The following is a 24011-nucleotide window of genomic DNA, read 5'->3' on the forward strand; positions in this document are numbered from 1 at the left end:
ACAGAATCGAACAATAAAGAGCAGTTTAAAGACAATGAGACAGCGCTACATATACTGATCCTGATATGGAATGATCTTGAAGATATATTAAATGGAAAAAAACAAAAGCATATTCTGGATGCTATTACACCCATATTTATATCCACATAATGATTTATATGGTTTTATATACATTGACTGATTTTGGATGAATTCATAAGTAACTAGTAAAACCATGCCTCCTGAGAAGAGTAATTAAGTAACTAAAGACAAGAACGGGATGAAGACTTTTCACTGTACTGTATTCCATTTCACATGTTCTGAATTTTGTACTATGTGCATGTACATAAAAATTAAAATTATACAATTACACAAACATTAAATGTTTTATTGCTTTTGTCCAAAGTTGCAGACATTTCTAAACAAATAAAACAAACAGTCGTCAAGGAAAATGTAAAACACAATTCTTACATATATGTAATATGTATTCATATTATGCTTAGAAGATTGGTTCTTTTACTATAACTCAATAATAAAATTAACATATAAAATATATCTCAAAGTTCTTTTGGGATGTATATTATCTGCTTTACTGAGTACTGGCTGTAGTGGAGAAGGGGTATAATGTCTTTCTTTTTCAACTCAAGTTTCAAAAGGAGGTGATTCTGTAGTTCTTTGGCTCTTAAAAACCACTGTTTTCCAGTTTTTACAATCTTTTTAGTGAAAACAAAATTTAAGCCTAAATGACATTTCCATCTTTCTTAGCAGCTCACGGGAACTAGAGAACTCTAGAAATGGTTTCTGAAAGAACAGGAAGAGTTAGGGAATAGAACTGGGAAACATACAAATTGTAAACCAGTCTCCATTTCTAAAACATAAAATTTTCTTACTGTTAAACAAGATGAACTTTACAATAACAAGTGCAGAGGAGATATTTTTACAGGATCTTCTTTTTTTCTTATTAGCATTTTAAAAAATGGAATGTCTTTTCTTTTAATTTTGAGAAGTACTTTCCTTTTTTTCTGAAAGGAGACTATGTCCTGTACCTGCAGTCATTTTATTTAAAAGTCTTCTGAAAAAGGAGATTATCTTCTTTAAGCAGAGCTTCTAAATAACTGTCAATTTGCTCCAGGTCTCCTGCTGGACCGCCCTGGAAAAGAGAAGCAACAATCATAGGAGGGGAAGAAGCTACAGGGTTTATTCCTGTAATCTGGGTGGCCTTGGACCAGTCTTCCCTATGATTCATGTAGCAACAAAACCCAGCTTGCATTCGAATAATGCTTTTAACCTTTTGAAATGTTTTTGCATTTAATCCCATTTTATGCTCACAAGTGGTTAGGAACTTGAATCTTTTTTTTTTTTTCTTCTTCTTCTTCTTCTTCTTTAGTGGAAATTAGTTCAACTGTGCTTTTTGGGTTTTTTTTTTCCCCTTCTATATAATTACTTGTCATATTCCTAAAGCCCCCGCCCTCATCTCATTTTTCTGTTATAGGCTCTCATGAATTTTTAGCCTTAGAGGCAAAACAGATGGGTAGGCAAATTCTGACTTCTCTGTTTCTCCTTTTTCCTCTGCAGCATCTTTTCCCACAACCTTTGGCTTGCTGCCCTGATCTGTCCCCTTTTCTCTTTCCCTCAGTTCTCTATTGGGGTAATCTCAAGCTCTCCTCTCCATGAACAGCTGGACAAATGCTCCCTCTTTACTGACCTAAGTCTCACTCCCTCAGGCCCAACCATGGGATCAACTCATTCTCCAACTGCGCTGATGGACAGGAGAATTTTTAGGAAGGACCTTTCAGAAATAATCCCAATGTTACTATTGTTTCCAATAAGTGTCTGGCACTATCATAGTTTCTCCATCCCTCATCTGGTCCCATTAAATGTGTTTTTGCTTTGCTCCCTTTGCCCTAGATTTGCTCAGTCTTCTAACAAGCCTGAATTGTACTGAGTCCCAGCTTTGTAACTTTAGGACGCTGTTTGGGTTTCCATGATACTGATATTCACTAGGATTTCCAAATATTCACTGACCCTGAGGAATGCCCTGTGTGATCCTTTCTGACACCGACAGCTCTCAGCCTGTTCAGTCTGGTCTAATCCTTTGGCTCCTGCTTTCTACCCTGCAGACTAGACTTCCTGCTAGGACTCCAGGTTGATCCTGTTCCCAGGTTCTTCATGTGCTGCCCCAACCGTCTGTTCCAGGTCCACCGCATCTCATGTGTCTGCTCTACTCCATGGTAGCTGCTGGTGCAATTAAAGGCACTGAAAATGTAAATTTCAAGTGGGGGATGAGAGTAAACATATCTGGGCAGGAGCCTTTTGAGTACCTCTCCAATGACACTGGATAAAACATTTCACATTCTGTGGGCTAAAGCCCTTCACCTCTTTACTAAAGTTTGTGAATAAAACAAATTAAGTTAGTATAATTACTCTGGCTACTGTGAGGGAACCCAGGGGTTTGACACAGAAGGAAGAGTAAACTACTATTCTTTCATTTTGTTTTTCCTAGCTGAACAGATTTGCTATTGTGAGAACCAAATAATTTTTATGAACTTTCTTGATAGACAGTGGTATTCCATTACTATGATAAAGAACTTCTTTGGTCTCTCTAGTTGTTCTTGTTAGTGAAACAACAGTCATCACTGAAACCCTACCATGTGTGAGGCTCCACCAGACCTTTCACATGCAAAAACATTCACCACCCTCTGTAGCCACAAGAACCCAAAGGAGCTCCACTCAAATCCCACTCTCACAAATTGGCTTAGGTAGTACTGTTGACAGAAGGACAAATATGATTACCATTATGTGAAAATCGTTAGCTTTAATCATCCTTTTTATTTTAATAATGAAACATTTTAACTGTTGCCTAGACCACCCAAGAAGAGAGGGATCGTCTCTTTTGGCTATATACTTAATCAAAAATACTCTCTGTGTTTTTATTTTGTATTTTATATAAGAGAAATCCCAGCAAATCCAAAGAGGTGTAGTTTTTGAAAGAGCAATGAACTCTCACACTGACTGAAAACCAGACAGTCGGCTTCAAAGTCCATGCTCATCATGTTCAATACTGATGCTCAGCAAGTTTCCTGTCTGTCTCTCCGCGACCCCCTTCCTGGGCAAAGCCGTCCTCCAGGCCTCCAGGCAGGTTTCTCTGGGAGACAGCTCCTGCCCTCTCTCCCTGCATGGCCCAGGAAGGACCTGTCTCCTGTTCCAGAGTCAGGGCCTATGTCTGAGTTTTGTCTGGGTCCTGAGACAATTTTCTCCCCGTCAGACCCTATTTCCATATACTTTTTTAAAGCAGGCTAGATGATATCTAAGGAGCTTCCAGTTTACCATGACAATAAACTGAGCCAAAGGCTAGTCTTGAGGCAGCCCAGAGAGTGCCCAGGTGTCCATCACCAGTGCTGGGGAAGCAACACAAAGTGCTGGGTGCTGAGTGTATGATGCCAAGTTGCTCCAGACACAGACCTGCCCTTGCGGGCCCCCAGAGAGCTCTCTGACCCCCTCTTAGGGAGCTTTCCTAGGAGTCCCACTGAACAACCTTCGTTTATACCCCAAGGAAAGCTGAGAAACACAGTCATAGTTCCTGGGCTCACTGTTGATTTCTCAATTTATTTCTAGCATCTACAGAAAGACTTTTCAACATTGGATATATATACTTTAATTTTTGATGTTTTCTCCCCAGCATTTGTATATGCTATAGTAGAAGATGGGTATTTCCTCACTGGCTCAATCTATCATAGAAGCCCAATTCTTTATGCATTCAAATATATAAATAAACAAGAAGAACAGTAATTCATAGTTACATGATCTTTTCCTCTAAGATTAGAAGAGTCTGTTTTTTTAACCTCTGTATTAGGATAAAACTTAAAATATTTTGTTGTCTGAAAAAATTAGAAAAAGATTTCCTACTGGAAATATGCTACTGAGGAGACAGCATGATCGAACTATACCAACAGCACAAGCAAAGCTTCTGATTTTTTAAAGGGAAAATATAATAGGCCTTTAAAACAGTGTTCTAATTTATACTTTCCAAGTTCATTTATTTGTGATTTCAATATCCATTAAGAGAGAGTTAGGGCTCGGTTAAGTGACTCGTCCAAAGTCATAAGTGGATGACGACATTGGGAGAGGAAGCTAGCCCAGCGCTCTCTACACAATGTGTGTTCCTATTACTCAAATAAAATTTCATTTCTTACCAGCTGAAGTTTCTGCAATAATACTGTCAGTTTCACACGAAGATTATTCAGTTTGTCTTCAGTGATTTTTCTTTTTTTTTCACATTGTCCCAGGGATACTTCATTAACCACTCCTCTTCTGTTTGCATCATAGATAATGGATTGCATGGTTTCCTTTAGTTTTTTTTCATATTGGACCAGGTAAACATTATGGATCTGGGAATGTTTTAAAAACAGTTTTAGTATATTTTTAAAATATTACTTTCCTCCCTAATAGCAGAATATCATATTCCAATCCTACACATATATACCACGTGTCAACTCTGTACGTATGTACTATGGGTGGTCTACATTTAAGATATGTTGATCCCTTAAGGAACTAACGATCTGATGGAAGAGGAAGAGAAGAAGAGAAGAAGCACAATGGTCCAGTAACTACAGTATAAAGAGGCACGCCAAGGTCAGCTCAGAAACCCTTGCTTTGGAATAAAGAAGAAACCTAGAAATGCTTGAATTTGTTCTCCTACCAGGGCTACCATAGTCTTCAAGGCACAAAGGGGACAGGTGCCTGTGACTACTCGCCACAGCACCAGTAACTCATAGATGACGACAGAGTGTCCAGCCACTTGGGGCTTTAAATGTGTGATTTATAACTCAAGTCTGTAGCATCTGAAAAGCACAGAAGCTACAGTAAGAGGAATTCCTAGTCTGCCACTCTCCTTGGGTTCCCTAATCTGATGTAAAGAGTACGGTTATATACTAACGCATGTAACCTTTGCTAATTCAAGAGTCTTGGTTATTTTCCAAGAGCTTGTGTTGCGCCTGAGACACTCACAGAATAGAAAGAAGTAATGGAGTGGCCAAATGCTTCAATTTCAAAATGACATTAATTGCCTGTATCAACATTTTGAGAGGGCCGGGGGATATTCTGAGAAAAGAGGTACAGGGCAAATCCTGTTTTGATAAACATTTGAATGTTTCAGCAATAAGAAGATTTCTGTATTCTAATATGCTGGGTTGCCAGGAAAATTGTAAGGTAGCCTCGTTTGTCTTCTGGGTCCACCCTGTCCCCCTTCACCCTCCTCCACTACACTCACTAATACATGCAGGCCCTTCCCCAACACTGCCACATCATCCCCTTTAAGCACACATTGACCTCACACATTTCTCCTTCTTCTATAAAATTCTTTAAACAAACAAACAAAACCCCCTAAGTATACTGAATTCTGTCTAACAGACGTTCACCAACTACTTCCTAAATTCGAGGCACTGAACTTTATTATGGGTGATGCAGAGATATGTAAGATTCAGTCTTTGCCCTCAAGAAGCTTCTAGTCTACAGAATGAGATAATACAAGTATGCAAATATTGTATCTTTATGGGAGAAAATGTATTGTGCCCCAAGTAAGGCACAGATATTATTAGAGTTGAGAGGTGGGTGTGGAGTCTCCATTAAATAGAAGAGCATTAAAGTCCTGACTTAAGGTATTTGAGTTGGATTGACATCACTAATTTACCTCCAATTATGTATACTATTCATGTGCTATTAAGTGAGAGGAATATTTGGGAGCAGGGACCCAAATACCACTCCACAGTAGTAAATAATGGCCATATATGTGTGCGTTTATATATATACACACATACATTCACACATATATATCATATGTTGTATTAAAGGTGAGACTTAATTGTGAAATCTGTAGATTGCCACGTAAAGAAATCTTAGATTTCTTTTGAGACTTACACTGCCTGGATGTTTGTGTGAGGGCACAAGGAATTAGACTCTGAAATCCTTGACCTGGCTCTGCCTCTTCTTACCTCATTTCCTGAGTTCTAGGCCTCGCCCTTCCAGGTATACATCAAGCTCCCTCCTGCCACAGGCCCTTTGCCCTTGCTGCTCTCTTTGTTCAGCAGATTCAGCTCCAGATATACACAAGGCTCACTGTTGGTCTCAACCAATATGAAAACATGGCTCAGATATTCCTTGCTCTCTGTATCTGAAATAGCCTCCCCTTCCCCAACACACCATCACTGTCTATCCCCTGGCCTTGCACAATTATTTTATGGCACATCACATTGTATGTTTATTTATGTTTTATTTAAGTGTTTGTTATCTGTCTTTCCCTTGGGAATGTAACCTCAATGTAAAAAAAAATTTTGGTTTTGTACACCTCTCTATTTCCAACACCTGCCACATGGCACTAAATAGTGAAGAGTTGGGACAGCAGATGTTCAGAATTCACAGCAAAGGGACTTCAAATACGAGGGCCAAACCTGCCTTGAAATGCAGGCTACATTCTGAGATCTTGGAGGGGCATCCTTTTTTGAACATGCTCAATTCAACCTACAAGAAGTTGATGGCTTAAAACTAAGGCAATAACCACCTCCTCCAAGAAGCTTCATAGGTGCTTCCCGTGGAGGCTTCTGTCAAACCCAGGAAGTGAGTTCTCCCACGGCCTGAAGGTAGGGTAGGGTAAATAATTCAACACAGCTGGAATAATGAGGACAGAGTCATGGACAGTTCAGATGTCAGCAGCCAATTATAGTTCTTAGTTTTCAGAAATTTAGAATCTTATAGCTTTTGCCATCCTAAACAATAGCCAGGAAACACTTTCTTGTAAAAAGCAACAACAATAATAAAACAAACCAAAACAAATAAAATTAAAAATATAAAATATGAAAAACAATATTACCTAGAAAAATAACAGTATTGCTCATCAGCAATAAAAAGAAACACACGATTGATACACTTAATGGATCTGAAGGACATTATGTTGAGTGAATAAAGCCAATCATAAAGTGACACCTACTGTATGATACCATTTTGATAACATCCCTCAATAAGTGGTGCTGGGAAAAACGGACAGCTACATGTAAAGGAATGAAATTAGAACACTCCCTAACGCCGTACACAAAAATAAACTCAAAATGGATTAGAGACCTCAATGTAAGACCGGACACTATAAAACTCTTAGAGGAAAACATAGGAAGAACACTCTTTGAGATAAATCACAGCAAAATCTTTTTTGACCCACCTCCTAGAGTAATGGAAATAAAAACAAACAAATGGGACCTAATGAAACTTCAAAGCTTTTGCACAGCAAAGGAAACCATAAACAAAACAAAAAGACACCCCTTAGAATGGGAGAAAATATTTGCAAACGAATCAACGGACAAAGGATTGATCTCCAAAATATATAAACAGCTCATGCAGCTCAATATTAAAAAAACAAACAACCCAATCCAAAAATGGGCAGAAGACCTAAATAGACATTCCTGCAAAGAAGACATACAGATGGCCAAGAAGCGCATGAAAAGCTGCTCAACATCACTAATCATTAGAGAAATGCAAATCAAAACTACAGTGAGGTATCACCTCACACCAGTTAGAATGGGCATCATCAGAAAATCTACAAACAACAAATGCTGGAGAGGGTGTGGAGAAAAGGGAACCCTCTTGCACTGTTGGTGGGAATGTAAATTGATACAGCCATTATGGAGAACAGTATGGACGTTCCTTAAAAAACTAAAAATAGAACTACCATATGACCCATCAATCCCACTACTGGGCGTCTACCCAGAGAAAACCCTAATCCAAAAAGACACATGCACCCCACTGTTCATTGCAGTACTATTTTCAATAGCCGGGTCATGGAAGCAACCTAAATGCCCATCGACAGACGACTGGATAAAGCAGATGTGGTACATATATACAATGGAATATTACTCAGCCATAAAAAGGAATGAAATTGGATCATTTGTAGAGACGTGGATGGATACAGAGACTGTCATACAGAGTGAAGTAAGTCAGAAAGAGAAAAACAATTATCGTATATTAACGCGTATTTGTGGAACCTAGAAAAATAGTACAGATGCACCAGTTTGCAGGGCAGAAATTGAGACACAGATGTAGAGAACAAACGTATGGACACCAAGGGGGGAAAGCGGCGGGGGTGTTGGTGGTGTTGGTGGGATGAACTGGGAGATTGGGATTGACATGTATACACTAATATGTATAAAATAGATAACTAATAAGAACCTGCTGTATAAGAAAATAAAATAAAATTCAAAAATGAAAAAAAGAATGTTTATACAGCATGCTACATTCAAAATCATATTCAGTCTCTCAACGTTCACTATTTTGTAACCAGCAAACTGTATTTCCTTCAAGCACTAGCGGCCAGTTTAGCCAGTTTCCTTACTTATGCTTCTTCCTTTCTCAGGCTAACATCTCAATGAGGTTTCTATAAAAGGTAACACTTTTGACAACTTTTAAAGCTCAATATAAAAGGACTTCTGGTTGTTTTAACATTTTAATTAAGGTGAGTATAGAACTGTAACAGGATGAGAGGCTTAGTTCTGCTGGTTAAACTCACTCTTGTAGAGGTATTTGCGGCAGATCAAAAATGGAATTCTTCCAAACCCCATTAATTCAGAATGGAATTAGGATTTGAAAGAAAGGATATTCAACTGAGATTTTAATTTTCTGCCTTGAATTTAAAAAGTCAGAGCTCTGGCAGCTCTGGAGCTCCAGAATCCTAATAAGTTTGCACAAAGTAAGGCAGGACTACAAAATCTATAGATTTTGCACCCTATTTACAAGAATATGCATGTGTTTGTGTGGGGAGACACTACAGCAGAAACAATCAACTTTGAGTCAATGCACAATAGTAAAGTCCAGATGCATTCAAAGCTACTTACTGATGTTGCTAGGATATGAGAGGATTGCTAATTTCAAGGATTCGATAATCTAGTTGGGGAGAAAATAAAATACAGGAAACTACTGTAATGCAAGGCAGAAAATTTAATTAATGCTAAAGTAGAGTTTTAAGGTCCTCTCAGAACACAGAAGTCAAGATTAATTTCACACGGAGAGACCGAGGTAGGCTTGATGTAGAAGGTAGCATTGATCAGGCTGTACAAAGGGTGGGCAGGATTTCCAGAGGGCAACCGTGGACTGGGAGAGTGGAGAAGAGTATTCGGGGGGACAGCACGGGGAAACGCTCAGAGGCAGGCCAGTCTAGTAGGTGGGAGCAACTCCATTTTGGATGGAGCAGATGGCTTGCAAGAGGAAAGAATAAAAGACGGTGGTTCAGGTTGGGTTGCAAAGGACCACCAATGCTGTCATGACTCATCTGCTACTCTAATAGTTATGGACACTGCTGATGTGGCCAGGGCGAGGTGACCAAAAAAGTCTGTGCTTTACAAAGGGTCCTCCCTTTATTAAAGGTACACACCTTAAAGCAAGGTGCATAGAGTTAACCCTACATGGATTTCAATAAATGATTTCAATAGTTTTTATAACCATCCACTTAAAGCCACTAATCATTAATAAAGTCCTTAAGACCAGTTTCATGTGAAGAAAATCGTGATTCCAATTGTTCTGTATTTTGCTTGCAACATCTCCATTTCAACAGGAACTCATGGTCTCTTGACTGTTTATCTTGCTTTGATTCTTTGAATCCCACTTGCCCTGAACATTACGAGGATTCTACTCATCATCTATGCTAACACCTTGAATAAACACTTATTCAGTCTGGCCTCCAAGACCCAACAACTTGGCTCCATTACTGAGTGTAGACACTGAAAAAATATCAGACATGAAGGACATGTATAAGCTTGGATACGCTAAGATGTATGATCAACTAATTCTTAGCAAATTTCTAAGTTTTTTAGTGTAAATAGTTAAATCAGAGTTCCCTAACCAGAAGATAAGGATGTGTCAAGAGATCCAGGAACCCTACTGGTGATTTGTCAAGCTGGCTGCCACAGACAGAGTTGGGACAATTCCTGGTGGGACAGTAAACAACCTGCCTACCACATGCCCTCCCCACACCGTATTTTACTGTCAGCATCTCCCCATATACATCTCACCATGTAATATCAAGGTCTCTAGTAAGTAAACAATAATTCTTTTATGCCAATAGGCTGAGAAGCTGTAGTATACCTACTGCAAGTAATACTTGCAAACTTTATCATAAGGATGAAGTATTACAGTCTGGATAAGAATGAGATGGAATAAAGTGAGGTAGTGAAAAGAGCTTTGGAGTGGCACAAATCTGGGTTCCAATCCTGAATCTACTACTTACTTGCATCATGACATTGGAAGGTTATCTTTCTGGTTCTCCATTTTCTCATTACTAACATGGAGAGAGTGGCACCTATACATCCCAAAGTTGTGAGAATTAAATGAGGTAACATATATAAAAGGCCTAGTTTAGTGCCTGGAGCTAGTGGCTCTTAATCAATCACAGTGTTAGATTTGCTGATGAAAATAATACTAGTAAAATAATAATAATAATAGTGCTAGAATAGGGTCAAAAATATGTTGGATAAAAGCTGTCTTTTACTCTAATTAGGAAATGACAACTAAGTCTTCACACCGAAAATGTTCAATTACTGCTTTTTCAACAAAATGCTACTCAGAAAATAAATTCACTTTTCAGTTGAACAATGATGAGAAATTAAGAACCACAATATTCCTTCATTTCCAGTTGCTTATCACAGGCCAGTAGGCACTCAGGCAGAAATATCAGAGGAAAATATATCAACAGGGGTATTACATTTAGGCACACCCTACAATCCACACACTTTGTGACACAGCCTTTCTAAGAAGAAATCTAGTTTAGGTTCTAACTTTCATTTCAAGTTTGCCTAGTTATATGCTTTGGGGAGCTTATGTCCCAATTCTATTTCATTTATAAAACATGAGTATTCAAATATATTCCATTCCCCACAAAAGAGATGAGGCGGCGCCTGTGCTTACAGCTGTGCTGTGCACAATTCCAGGGAGCATCATTCATCTCCCAGTCTTGCATATTATTATGAGAGTTTTCCAGAAGATGGCTGTAAGCATAAGCACTTGGAAGAAGATGCTAGTATATGTGCTAGTGATAGAGCTGGTGCACCTGTTTGAGCAAACACAGGTGAAGTGTCAGCAGAGACCTAAGCATCTCAATATTGATCCTGGTGGCATGAAAAGTCCTAGACTGTTGTGGCCTCCATGAAGTATCTGGGAACCTCAGTGGCTGTACTGGCTCCAATGCTAATGCCCTGTGTTAGTTGGGCCAGGTTCACATCTTGGAGTCTCAGTTCCCTTGACTGTGATTTAAGGAAGTTGAGGGCATATGATTTTTTGAGATATTTCTCTAGTAGAACTGAAAGACTATGGACTCTTCCCTGCCACCACCAAGGAAATCTTTAAGAACTAGATACACAGTATTATAAGAAAACTGTAAAAAAACACAAACAAACAACAAAAACAAAAAACCATCTACCCAGAGAGAGAGAAAGGTTGTAATGAAACACACCAAAAAATACCAGTGATCTTGGAATGGTTTGGGACTATGGATGAATTTCTTAAAATTCCTTTTACTTTCTTTTATTAGCATTATTTTATAGCTGCTTTTAAAATAGAAAAATCATAAACTTAAAAAAACTGTTGATAGAATTTAAAAATCCCAGAGAGATATCAAATTGTCCAAAATAATTAAAGACTTTTGTACAAAAGATTTCTGATTTAGCACAGTGTCTCGAGGATCCAGTGAACCTATTACTTAAAGACTCAGAATGTCATGTTTCCTGTTCAAAATATAGTCCTACTCCAAGTGTTTCATAACCTTTATGGTTTGGAAACATTTGCATCTTTAAAATTCAAAAAGATGTTGCTTTGTGGCATCTGATATGCTACCGATTAATCTAAGTCTTGATAAGTAAATGCAAATTTGATTTCCTTTCAAACCTAACATTTGGAAATGTATATTATTTCTCCTTTGGAATACAGGATCATTTAGAATATAAATGATTACGTTGAAAGGAAGCTTACCTGGTTGAAACACATTTTCAGCTTCTTGTTTGTCTGCTCTGGGCATTGCTCCAGCTGTTTTCATAAATGATAACAGAACAGGATATTAACTTTTAGGGAATGAGCTGTCTACAGTAGAGTTATAACATGCAAGTACCTAGCATAAAAAAGCATCAAAGCCTAGAACTTGCCAACATTGGTGCTGTGGGTCTTTTAAGCCAGGGTCTAATTATATTATACAACATGGTTTTAAAATTTTTCAGATGAAAAAGAAAATCAAGGTGAAGGAAAAGTAAATGATAAATAATAAAGCCGTTGGAGTCTAGATATCTTGGATGGGGACGCCACAGAAATAGAGAGTCACTGGCATGTGGGATAGTATTTAAAGCCAGAGACTAGCTGAGGTCACCTAGAAACAACATTTAATAGAGAGAAGAAAGTGGTCCAGGAACAAGCCCTCAGACACACCGACATTTAGAAACCAAACAGAGAAGGAGCTGCCAGCGCAGAGGATGGGAGGGAGGGAAGCAGGAAAATGAGAAGTGTGTTGTCATGGAAGCCACATAAAGAAAGTGCTTCAAGAAAGAAAGAGTGGTCAGATGGGTTGAAGAGGTCAGGTAAGATAAGTGACTACTGCACTTGTCAGCACAGTGGTCACTGGTGGTTTGACAAGACAGTCCCAGTGACGCTGTTGAGTCAGAAGCCCCACGGGAAAGAATGAGGTGAGAGTAGATGGTGAAGAAGCAGAAACAATGATGTAGGACTTCATCCAGGATCAGATGAAGACATATGGCACCTCTGCAATTTAATCATGTGGTGCTCTTTTCACTGATAGCTTTTCATGTGTATCCATCCCTTCCACAAGCAACACCGAGCATGAGGGTGGCGAAGAAGGCCCCCACCCTCCTGTACCTGGCGGGGCTCTCCCAGTCCCGTGAGCAGCTCTGGCGGCCTGAGGCCTGCACCCCTCACTCAGCTTCCCCACAGCCTGCTGTGACTCAGCAGCTCAGGGACCGCCCACTGTGGGCCAGTGCCAGGCTCACCCTGTGCACCCCAGGTAGCTGCTGATCAAAGTTTTCCTTCCCATCATATATAGTATTGCCTCTGAGAGGAGATTTGGTAAATGCAATTTTCTTCATCTTTCCCTGTGATGTCTTAGTGATTCTAACCCAATCTTCACCTCAGTTCCTCATAAAAGGTAGCTGAGGAAGTGTATCTAAGGGATAGGAACTATTTTTGGTGCAGGGAGAGAAGTTAAGGACTATATCCTGTCTCTTTTCATCTCAGAGACTGACTACTCTCAGTCTGTACAATCTTCCCAGAGTTTATTTAAACCTTGGCCATGCTGGTTTCCCATGCAGCTTTAATTCCGAGTTACCCACTTAGTACCAAGATCCCCATCCTCATTCACTTAAGCTATTCTAGGTCCTCTCATTGGTAACCCTTTACATTTTTCTTCACTGAAGATTCAATTCAGGGTGTTCTCTCATTCCCTCAAAGTTCAAAAAAAGTCAGCTTGCCTCCAAACTTGCTGTAAGTTCCTCCAGAGACGTGTGGCCAAATTCTGATGGTAGACAATACTCAGGGAAAAAATACAGAAGAATCTCCCTAGGAATATAAGCACAGCAGAGATGAGAATATACCAGGAAAAGAGATGCAGCGCTCATCTGTCCGAACTGGCTCTATCTCCTGGGTTTTGTTAAATATCTTGGCAAAGACGAACATTTGTGCCTGCCAAATAGTTTGTTTTTATAAGTGGCATCAAAGTGTTCTTCAAAAGGCATAGACTGGGGAGAGGGAGGAGGCCATGGCTATAAAAGGGCAACAGGAAGAATCCTTGTGGTGATGGAGGTCTTCTGTATCTTGACTGTGTCAATGTCAATATCCTAATTTCCGTATTGTTCTATAGTTTTGCAAAATGTTACCATTGGGAGAAACTGGGTAAAGGGTACAGGGGATATCTCTGTATTATTTCTTACAACAGCACAGGAATCTACATTTATCTTCAAATAAAACGTTTATTAAAGCAAGCAAGCATGAGCTCACAATGCCCATCCATAACCAAGCAGTCCAGGAAAGCCTTGCACCTACCTGAATTTCTCCTTGGCAGAGAGCTAAGTCAGCATTGCAAAATTCCCAGAGGAAAAGAGGCTGACTACAGGCTTACTGACTTTTTCCCTAAGAAAACCAAAGAACTTAACTCTTCGGAGTAATTCTTTCATCGGGGCCTCCGGGACTACCCCTAGAAATCATACATGGACCCTGCTCTTTCCAGACAGCCATGGTCATTGTTCTGACAGGTGCTTCCTTTTGTCAAAAGGCAGGAGCACCCCACCCTTCTAGTGTGATGGCTTTTCTAGGATTAATCCCCTAGATGACATACATTTCACTCCTGGGAGAATATGAAATCTAGAAATTTACAGTTACCACATCTTAAAAGTATATAGAGTGTTTTATGTTGAAGTGTTCCAAGAACTTCATGTATATTACCCAAGGGACTTACAAAATTTTTCAATTATAAAATAACATGGCACACAAAGGATAAGACAGCTATTTCTTATATAATTTACATTCCTAGTATTTTAATTATATTATTTGTGGCAATATTCATTTGTAATTTTAAGGAGATTCAATCCAAAAAGTTAAAAATCCTCAGCATTTCACAACATCAAATGTAACACACACACACACACACACACACACACACACACACAGTCCTCAGAATTATTTGCCTGGCTGGTAAGGAGATGAGTAGGGAAGAGGCAGGATGAGAAAGGGCTTCTGGGTATTTGAGCTGAGCAGAAATCAGATGGCATAGAAAGAAAAGCTTCAAGTGGAGTCCCTGGGAAAGGAAGCCTGTGGTCAAGTTTACGGTAGGTTTCGTGGAGAAGAAGTGGTGAGAGGTATTTTTAAATACAAACCACCTCTTTCCTCCCCTAAATCCAGCCTCCCTTCCTCCAATACAGGGTTGAAACCCCTGAACTGGTCCTGAGTATTGGTCCTTTTCATGGTGGGTATAAATTCTGTGGGGTTTAGATTTAGAGCTAATCAGCAATCTTCCAAGGAAGTATTTCTAGAAAAACAAATATTCGGAGGTGGTGGCATTTGGTGGGGAGTGGGAAAGGGTGAAGGGGCAGGTTGGGGAGAGACAAAGTTCTGAATCAGTTCTGGATTATTCTCAGTCTGTGAAATCTCTACATCAAAATTTACATGAAACACCATTATAGTCTGAATAATGTCTCACACGTGTGTACTATTATTTCTAAAGACAGGTAAAGAGACAAAGGCACACAGAGAGAAGGAGAGATTATTTTAAAGTGAAACACTTTATGTAAAGGTTTTATTGGAATCACTTGTCACAAGTGGCTCATCATGTTGTATTTTCTCAATATCCTCAAGCTCATTAATTCCACAGACATTCCCTGAATGCTACTAAAACAAAGCCTTTATCTAGTGCACCTTCCAGAGCCTGGCATCGTGCCCCATGCTAGGAACCCAATACATTCTTATTACACTGAATTCAGCCTAGTAGGGAACGCAGACAAGGAAGCAAACTATTCCAGTGACAGAAGCTAGAATGGGAATGCAGCACCATGGCTACCTAGAGGAGGGGCCCAAATTCGTATTTGGGAAGCCCCAAAGGAAGGGTAGGAGTCAGCTAGCTGTGCGGGGCAGGCGGGTACAGCCTGTGAAGAAAGAATGCCAGGCCAACTGCACTATATGTTGGGGAACTGAGTATTTTCTGACGGTATTGAGCACCCTGGTCAAATTCATCCATTCTTTATAAAGTGCTGGAAATGTGCTAAGTGTTGCTATAGGCTTCATATACAAAACTTCATGTCATCTTTATGGAAGCTCTTTGATTGAGGACTTATTCCTATTTTGAACGTCTCCGGTTCCCTAATTGTTAAGGATCCTCATGTCCACACCCACCTGTACTCTCCTTTGCCCCTCTCCCTCCAAGACCTTAGTATCCATCTTTGTACTCTCTCCTCCATCTCACTTCTGCTAAATGGCTCTTCCCTTGGGGATTCTGTCCCACGAGACTGACTGGAGAGGAAGACAAATTATCCTGCTCCTGTAGTCTCTAAGCACAAACGCACAGACCTCTGCATTTTCCTTTTCCTGAAAAATTAATCCAGGAAAACTGTTAGATCCTCTTAAAAACTGTAAGCTACCAAAAATCATAAATGTGGGGGCTGAATGTAGATGCTTAAGAACTCTTTAAAAATTCCTTCATTTATTGTCTTGAGTCCCTTTCTTCGATGCAATTCTTCAATGACACCTTCTTTTGTTCCTGAGGAGGGTATATATAATCAAACTTCTCTCCACCCTCAAACTTCAGGTTTCCTTTAAGACAGAAACAGTGATCCTCTAATTCACAAAAGGTCCTTCAACGATGTGCTCAGCACAGAACTACAGGAATAACCTGGTGTCTGGAGTATCGAAATATATACTGTGTATTTTGGAGGGACTCAAGAACCAAGTGCTACCATTCAAGGGGAGTCTTTTCTTACCAAGAACACCCCTTCTTCCCTTGGAGCTTTTATTCATAGTTCCACCTCCAAACTTGCTAATAAAATCAGGAATTTGTCTTTATTAACATTATCTCTCTTCTTGGGGATTCAAGAAATAAGTAACCTGAAGATCTTCCAGAGCTATTGTTTGCACCCAGGACTATAATAGGTTCTTGGCTATAATGCCCATTTCAGTTGAATTCCTACAGAAACCATATCCATATCTACAAGTTTGAGTTGGAAATTTTTATAGAGTTCAACTAGCTGAGCTACAACACTAAATCAGCTCTGTCTCCATATATGACGACCAAGCTTTGAAAAGCTCCAGCTAAGGGCCATTTCCTTTTCATTCTGTGGTCATATCCTTTCTCAACAGGGTAATTTTTCCTTAAGAAAAATCTTTCTTGCGTTAATATAACTCTGCTCTTTCTAGACATGAGCAGAGATACACAGAGGTTCCTGGTTATCCTGCTGTGCTTTTTAAAGAGTAAACTAGTTAATAATAAGCTTGGTCTTGGCTAAGGAGAAGAGCAAGCCTCCTACCTGAGGTAGAGCGAAACTCTCTCCTTCAACCCAGTGAAAGGCTATGGAAATGGCATGGCTCCACTTTCTAAAACCAGGAGTCAGGTCCTGGTTTTTGATAGACCTCAATTGCTAATTTTCTTTTTTTTTTTTTTTTTGTGGTCTTTTCTTTTGCTTCAGTAACTGGCAGCAACCTGTAAAAAGTGACTTTCTTTTTAAAATTTATTTTTGGTATTTTTAAAAGTTAAGATAACATGAAGCATGTTTGCACTTTTGTAGAGGTGAAATAAATGAAGCCTGACTTATATCGAGTTTACATATACAACGATAAACTAAAACAAGGCATTATAGGTTAGCATTTGTGAGTAAGGACTATGAGACCAGACTGCCAATATTCAAATCCCAGCTCTACCACTTAAGAGTTATGTAATGCTGGGCAAATTACTTAACCTCTGCATACCTCAATTTTCTCATCTGTAAAATGGGGATAATAAAAGTATCTATTTATAGGGTTGTTGTAAGGTTTAAGTGAGTTAACATATGCAGAGCCCTTAGGACAGTGCCTGGCACATAGTAAGTACATTTAAAAAATTATTATTATTGTTGTTGTTGTTGTTGAAAGTGATTTGAGATTTGATACTGCTTCAATATTTAGGACCATTTGGTAAAATTTAACAATCTGGATCTCAGTTTACCTTATTTACCTCTGATTTATTCACACAACTCAGTTGTACCCCATTATTTGAAAATACTTTAACATCCAGTAGTACTATTCACTGCTTTTTACATTAATCCCTTTCAATTTAACTAAAATTATTTTTGAAAATCTACTAATAAACATTGGACACTGTGGAAAATTCAATCTGTTTTCAAAGGAGTTACTACATTTGGGGATTAAATAAATTAATACACATAAAACAAAACATAATGCAAGATAGGAAAATGTTAAACTGAGCATAATCGGGTGATAAAAAAGGATAATAAGAATGACTATTTTTTATTAATTTATAACATGAAACTAATAGAAGAGGCCCATTTAGCAGTGTAGGAAGGGATAAGGATGATGTCATCTTCAAAGTGAACCAAGTGGAGGGAACACTCCACACACTTCAAAGGGCCTGACTGCTCTCTTATCTGTGACAAGCAAGGCAAGTCTGGTGAACAATCGTGAGTGTAAAGAACATGGTCCCCTCCACACTGTACATGGCCAGCCACAATCTTCATGCCTGGAGGAATTTAAAGTCTAGTAAACACAAGGACTAATATGTGGACCAGACAATAGAATAGTGCAGTACAGGGAAGAAAACATAAAGAAGACAAGAAATCTGTTTTCACTGGTGAAATGTGAGAAAACTTATGACATGCTGCCAAAGGCAAAAGAGAAAATTGGTAAATGAGGAGCTCCTTTTGTTCCAGTTAAAGCCTTGTGTTGTGTACAATTCTTTTCCCACTGAATATTTTTATAAAACAATCATCACAAAAAAATTCAAGCTGGTACAGAAAGGAGCTTATTTATTAATTCATTTGGCTTTCAGAGTGTTCAGTTGATAACAGTATGATGATTTCAAATACTAAAGATTCTACATGTTCATTAGGGAGATGGTTTCTGGGAAATTTAAATTTTCTATTGATGCCTAATTATAGAGGTGGATGCACCTTAAAGCCTTAGTACACTCAATCAGATTATCTCCTTTTTGATCACATGTAACTCATGAAAATTAATAATGATGATACACTTCGAGGCAGAACAAAAATTAGCCAAGAAAAAATAAAGAAAATGATAATGCACAGTTGTACATCCAAACTCTGCTGCAACACAACCAGGCAAATCTCTCCAGGCTCATAGTGCAGAGGGTAGCAAAGCGTGTGTGGGTGTCTGTGTGTGTGTATATGTAGTGAATATTACAAAAAGTGTGTGTGTATATATGTAAGTATGTACATATGTATGTGTGCGTATATATATACACCGTGATTAAAAGCAAGAGCTTCCAAATCAGGGAGCCCTGTCCTTAGTAGCTGTGTAATTGTCTTTGTGATTTTGAGTGTTACTCAGTTTCTCTTTTTCAGTTTAGCATTTAAAAAAAAAAAATTAAAAATAATACCAGCCTTGTAAGTTTGTCTAAGGAGCTAATGTATACAAAGCACTTAGGTGACTGTGTAAAATATAATAATGACTCATAAATAGTGGCTATTATTATCATCAAGAAGGCCTGGTTCACTTGAAGCAATGTCCCAATCATTGACATGTCATATGCATACATTTTTTAATAATATGCACACATTTATTCAGATATACACAGGCATATTGATATATAATTTTTTCCATACTACCATGTCTTAGGGACCAATTGACATGCCTGAATCTCAGAACTAGTGAGTAAGAAACCAGGATTCAAATTTAAGGCTACCCAACATCAAGGATGAGGATCTTACATACTACGTCCGGACTAACACTGATAGAAGGCAAGAAGATGGTTGGAGAATCCCATTTTCTAGGGACTATACTGTAGGCCATGGCAGTATGAGACTGACATCCATCCAGATCACTGGATGAACGGCCTTTTCAACCTCATAATATTTGTACAACTCTGAGGTCTGGCTTGCTTCTGTCCCGTTCCCAGGCTCGTGCAAGCTTGCCAACCCAGACACTGTGCAGATCTGGTAGTCAGAACTTACTGTTCAGGAATGCAGCACTCTGGCTTCACTCCTTGATCAGTGACTTGTCTCTGGATCCCTAGTGTCATTAGTGAAAATGTGTCCTGATGCAAAGTCCAAGTTGGATCCACCTGAATATAACAAGAGCGTCCTCCTTTCTCCTAGGGCAGGACGGATGTTAGGTGTGTGTTCCTAAAGGATGGTAGGTGGGGCCCTCATCCATGTAAGCACAGCCCCGCAACCCTAGACACAGAAACTTCCATAAAGCCCAGGGCAACTGCAGAATGGAATTCATGGCTTCCAGTGGTTTGCAGTCTACTGTCACACACAGGAACCTAGGCCCTATCCTGGACCTGCGTAGGGGCCATAGCTCCCTATATATATGCCCCACCTCTAACTTTCTCTTCCTTCCTGTTTCTATCCTTTGCCAACTCCTTTCTTCAGGAAGATTTTGTCAGTCACTGATCAGAAAGTCAAAGTAATATCCTAAGGGAAAATACTATTCCAGCTAGTGCATGTTGTATTTCTCTCTGCTGAAAGCCTCTTTCCTCACCCAGGCCCCTCAAAGCTTGTGAAGCCCAACCAAACCAATTGGCTGTACTAATTTAGTGGTGCTTCTGCTACTGTCCCCCACCCGCTCATATGACACCTATTTGAGAGCACTCTTCTGTATACTAACTTCTTTGGCTTGACTGTAAAGCCCCCTCCTATCATTGGTCCCTACCTGGAAAAACTGTGAACCTTGGACTTTACCCCATCCCTGTCTCCATCCTTTGAGAACTGAGATCCAGACATTTAAATCCCTCATTAACCATGCCCACAAATGTTAAGATTGTACACTGAACCAAAAAGTAAAACTCAGTTTCTCTCAATAAGTTCAGTATCTAAAGCTACAAAAAGAGACTTTCTAGAAGGCCATAATGTCATGAGGGTCTTCGTGAGGCAGTAAAAAAAAAAAAAAAAAAAAAAGAGAAAGAATGGAAAGAAAGGGAGGGAGGGAAGAAGGAAGGAAGGAAGAAATTCAGTAAGAATTCTTTTTTTTTTTTTTCCCCGTTCATTATAAATGGCCCCTATTTGTTTTTGGTTTTTTTTTTTAAACATCTTTATTGGAGCATCATTGCTTTACAATGGCTTGTTAGTTTCTGCTTTATAACAAAGTGAATCAGCTATACATATACATATATCCCCATGTCTCCTCCCTCTTGCGTCTCCCTCCCACCCTCCCTATCCCACCCCTCTAGGTGGACACAAAGCACCGAGCTGATCTCCCTGTGCTATGCGGCTGCTTCCCACTGTCATACAGAGTGCAGTAAGTCAGAAAGGGAAAAAAAAATACCATATGCTAACACATATATATGGAATCTAAAAAAAAAAAATGGTTCTGAAGAACCTAGGGACAGGACAGGAATAAAGACGCAGACGTAGAGAATGGACTTAAGGACATGGGGAGGGGGAAGGGTAAGCTGGGACGAAGTGAGATAGTGGCATGGACATATATACACTACCATTCGTCTGTTTTTAATAGCCCTTTCTGTCCTGTCTTCTATCCTTACAAATCCTGGTTCTTTATTACACTGGAGAGAGGATTAACATCCACCATATTGCTGGACCATGTAACAAGAGGGCAGTTAGTGACAACAGTTCTCTTTCAAAAGACATGTCACCCACGTTATATCTAAATCAGTGCAGTTAGGAGACAAGTCATAAAGTCATTCTATTGAATCTTCTCAATAATATCACCACCCAACAGAGAAAAGAATATCAGGAATTGTCACTGCTTAGAAAATTCAACAAAGCATATGTAGAAATATGCTAGTAAGTATCTTTACCTTAAATTAGATGTCAGTTTTCTTACTGTTTCCTTGACAGATGTGCTTTGAGAAGATGTTGTCAGTGAAGAAGCAACTTTACAACCACCCCTCACAGACACGCTGGCTTCGTATCCAGAACTTGAATTTAAATCTTCCACTGGCCTACTGGGCAAAAACAAGCCAAGGTTTATAGTTTCTAAGTAGAAATCACATTAGATACTAATAAATTCAGAAATATTAATACACAACAAATGAGGTATTAATACGCAAAAAATGAAAGCTAGGACATAGATGTAATGCTGAAAACTGTCATTTATGTAGTTATATAAAATCAATTCTCAGGTGTAAGAATTACTATTTATTCCTGACAAATCTTGTTTCAAGGTTTTTGGGTAGCCCCAATTAAATAGAATTGGCAGTAATTTATTCTTAATAACAGTAGTCATATACCATTTGTCTCTTATTTGCTGAAAGAGGCTTTTAAACCCAAGTTCTACTTTAGCCTGGGGGAAGGTAGGTACAGAAGGTAGGTCCAGAAATAAAGCAAAGTCAGCTGACAGAAATATGCAGTCAAGATCTGGTGGAAGGAGAGCGTTCCAGGTGAAGTGTAATGATCCTGGGGGAGAAACAAGGTAGGGCTGTTGAGAGACACACGAGAAGGCCAGGGCTGCAGGGGGGGAGTGCACAGGAAGAAGAGGCAGAGAGAGGAGGTGAGAGGCACTGGCCATGGGGTGGGGACTGGAGTTTATTTTAAGCAGAGCAGGTGCTACCATTGGAGGGTTTCTTCCATGGGAGTGAGGTGATCTGATTGATACATGTTTTAAAAAGATAACTGGCTGCAGCGTGGAGAAGAGCTCACAATGAGGATGCAAAAAGTAGTATGTAGTGTGTTAATGAGCCCCAAGGCTTTCAGTACCGGGGGAAAAAAAAGCTCAGGAGGGATGGGGGACACGCAATATGGGAGGCGAAGCTGGGTAGGCAGGTGGGGGCCAGATCACGTAGGGTCTTATTTGTAAAGTGAAAAGGAGATTTTAGTAATCCCTTCATGCTAACGTCCATGAATTAAGACGGCAACTCTAGAGAGTTTCCTATGTTTACAATGTATGGACCTTTTTTAAAAAATTGGATAATAGCTTATATCAAATGGAACATGTTTCTACTGTCAACAGTTCTTTGTCAGTAATTATACTGCCTAACTTCAGCTGATACTTTATATAAGATTAAGAACACTGTGTTATAACTAATGCTTAATTGTCTGTTAAAGAACACTCACACAATGACTGAAGCCTATTAATTATAACCTCTTTTATAAAGCTGAAATTTTATTAAAGAAGTCCTTAAATATAATTTTTTTTTTTTTTTTTTTTTTACCATTTTTGGGATGCTGGAAATTCGTGCTGGGGTGGGAGGTGGAGGGTAAAATGCACTACACCAGAGCACAGAGATCCCTCCCTGAACCTTTGTTTCTTCTTCTGCCAAATAATAATAGTGCCTGCCTCACAGAGCTGTGCTGAGGATTACATAATACATACACAGAACTTAGCTCAATGCCTACTAACAGTAAGTGCTCAGCAGACAGTACCTAGTTATCAATGTTATTATAATCATCTCCATTATTACTACCACTACTAATGAATTTGATAAGATTCTCCCATTAAGATTGTTTTAATTGGATAATAGTTCTAACATTCATATTGTAGTTATGACTCAAAGATTATTTTTAAAAAACACAAGTTCATAAAAGCCTAAAAGTAATATATGAAATAATACACACACAGGCAAAAAAACAATGTTTTAGTTTTTGGATGGATTTTAAATTTCAACTCAAATTTTAATAAATAACTTTAGGTTAAAGCATCGTCCATAAAATGACCTAACAACAGCACTGGGGGGAAAATTACATCATTTATTCAATCAACAAATATTATAGAATGCCAACTCTGAGGTAGGTGCTCTTCTGGACACTAAGGACACAGCGGTGAGTAAGACAGCCCCTGCTCTTGTGGAGTGAGTTAGTTTCAAGTGAAAATACAGAAAATAAGAAAGCTAGAATGTAAAGTGTTAAAAGAAATAGATAATTGAATAAGATACTTTAAAATAATAATAAAGGCTCTGAAAGAAATACAGTGGGATGATACAATTTGATGGTGTGCGTTATCAGAAGCGGGGTGGGCTATTTTAGATGGAGTGTTCGGGGAAGATCTGTCAGAGGCCAGAGTTACAAAGAAGAAAAGATATGAGCCCTGTCCTTCATGAAGCTCACATGCAGAGGGAAGACAGATACTCAGACGACAATTCCACCCGACGTGAGGAGTTGTTCACACTGTGTGTCAGAACGTGGTTGGTATTTAACAAATAATTACTGCAGTTGAATGAACTATGATGCAATCTGATCCCCGCAGTGGTGGCTCTGTGAACACCTGAGTCTGCCCAGGAGAATCGGGGCCCCCAAAGGAGAGAACACTTGAACTGGGACGTGAATGAAAGGGTAACAGACCAGTACACAAGAGGGCATTCAAACCCAGGAAGTGGTGTGGAAAAAGAGGTGGAA

At 39.2% G+C, this 24011-nt stretch overlaps 1 protein-coding gene across 1 annotated transcript in view; it reads right to left on the bottom strand.

Moving 5' to 3' along the window:
• Positions 1 to 215: 215 nt before the first annotated feature.
• The window catches only part of MORC1 (MORC family CW-type zinc finger 1), a gene marked incomplete at its 5' end in the record, with an annotated part of 179692 nt that continues 155896 nt past the window's right edge, over positions 216 to 24011 (bottom strand). Inside the window, 5 exon segments of the mRNA XM_089909893.1 lie at positions 216 to 1129; positions 4173 to 4367; positions 11977 to 12030; positions 13476 to 13563; positions 21479 to 21625. Of these exon segments, the coding sequence (XP_089766019.1) occupies positions 1037 to 1129; positions 4173 to 4367; positions 11977 to 12030; positions 13476 to 13563; positions 21479 to 21625 (577 nt within the window).

Source organism: Delphinapterus leucas, chromosome 4 (assembly GCF_059928025.1).
Source record: "Delphinapterus leucas isolate spDelLeu-1000000601 "Yukka" chromosome 4, BTC_Dleu_Yukka2, whole genome shotgun sequence".
NCBI classification, from domain to species: Eukaryota; Metazoa; Chordata; class Mammalia; order Artiodactyla; family Monodontidae; genus Delphinapterus; species Delphinapterus leucas.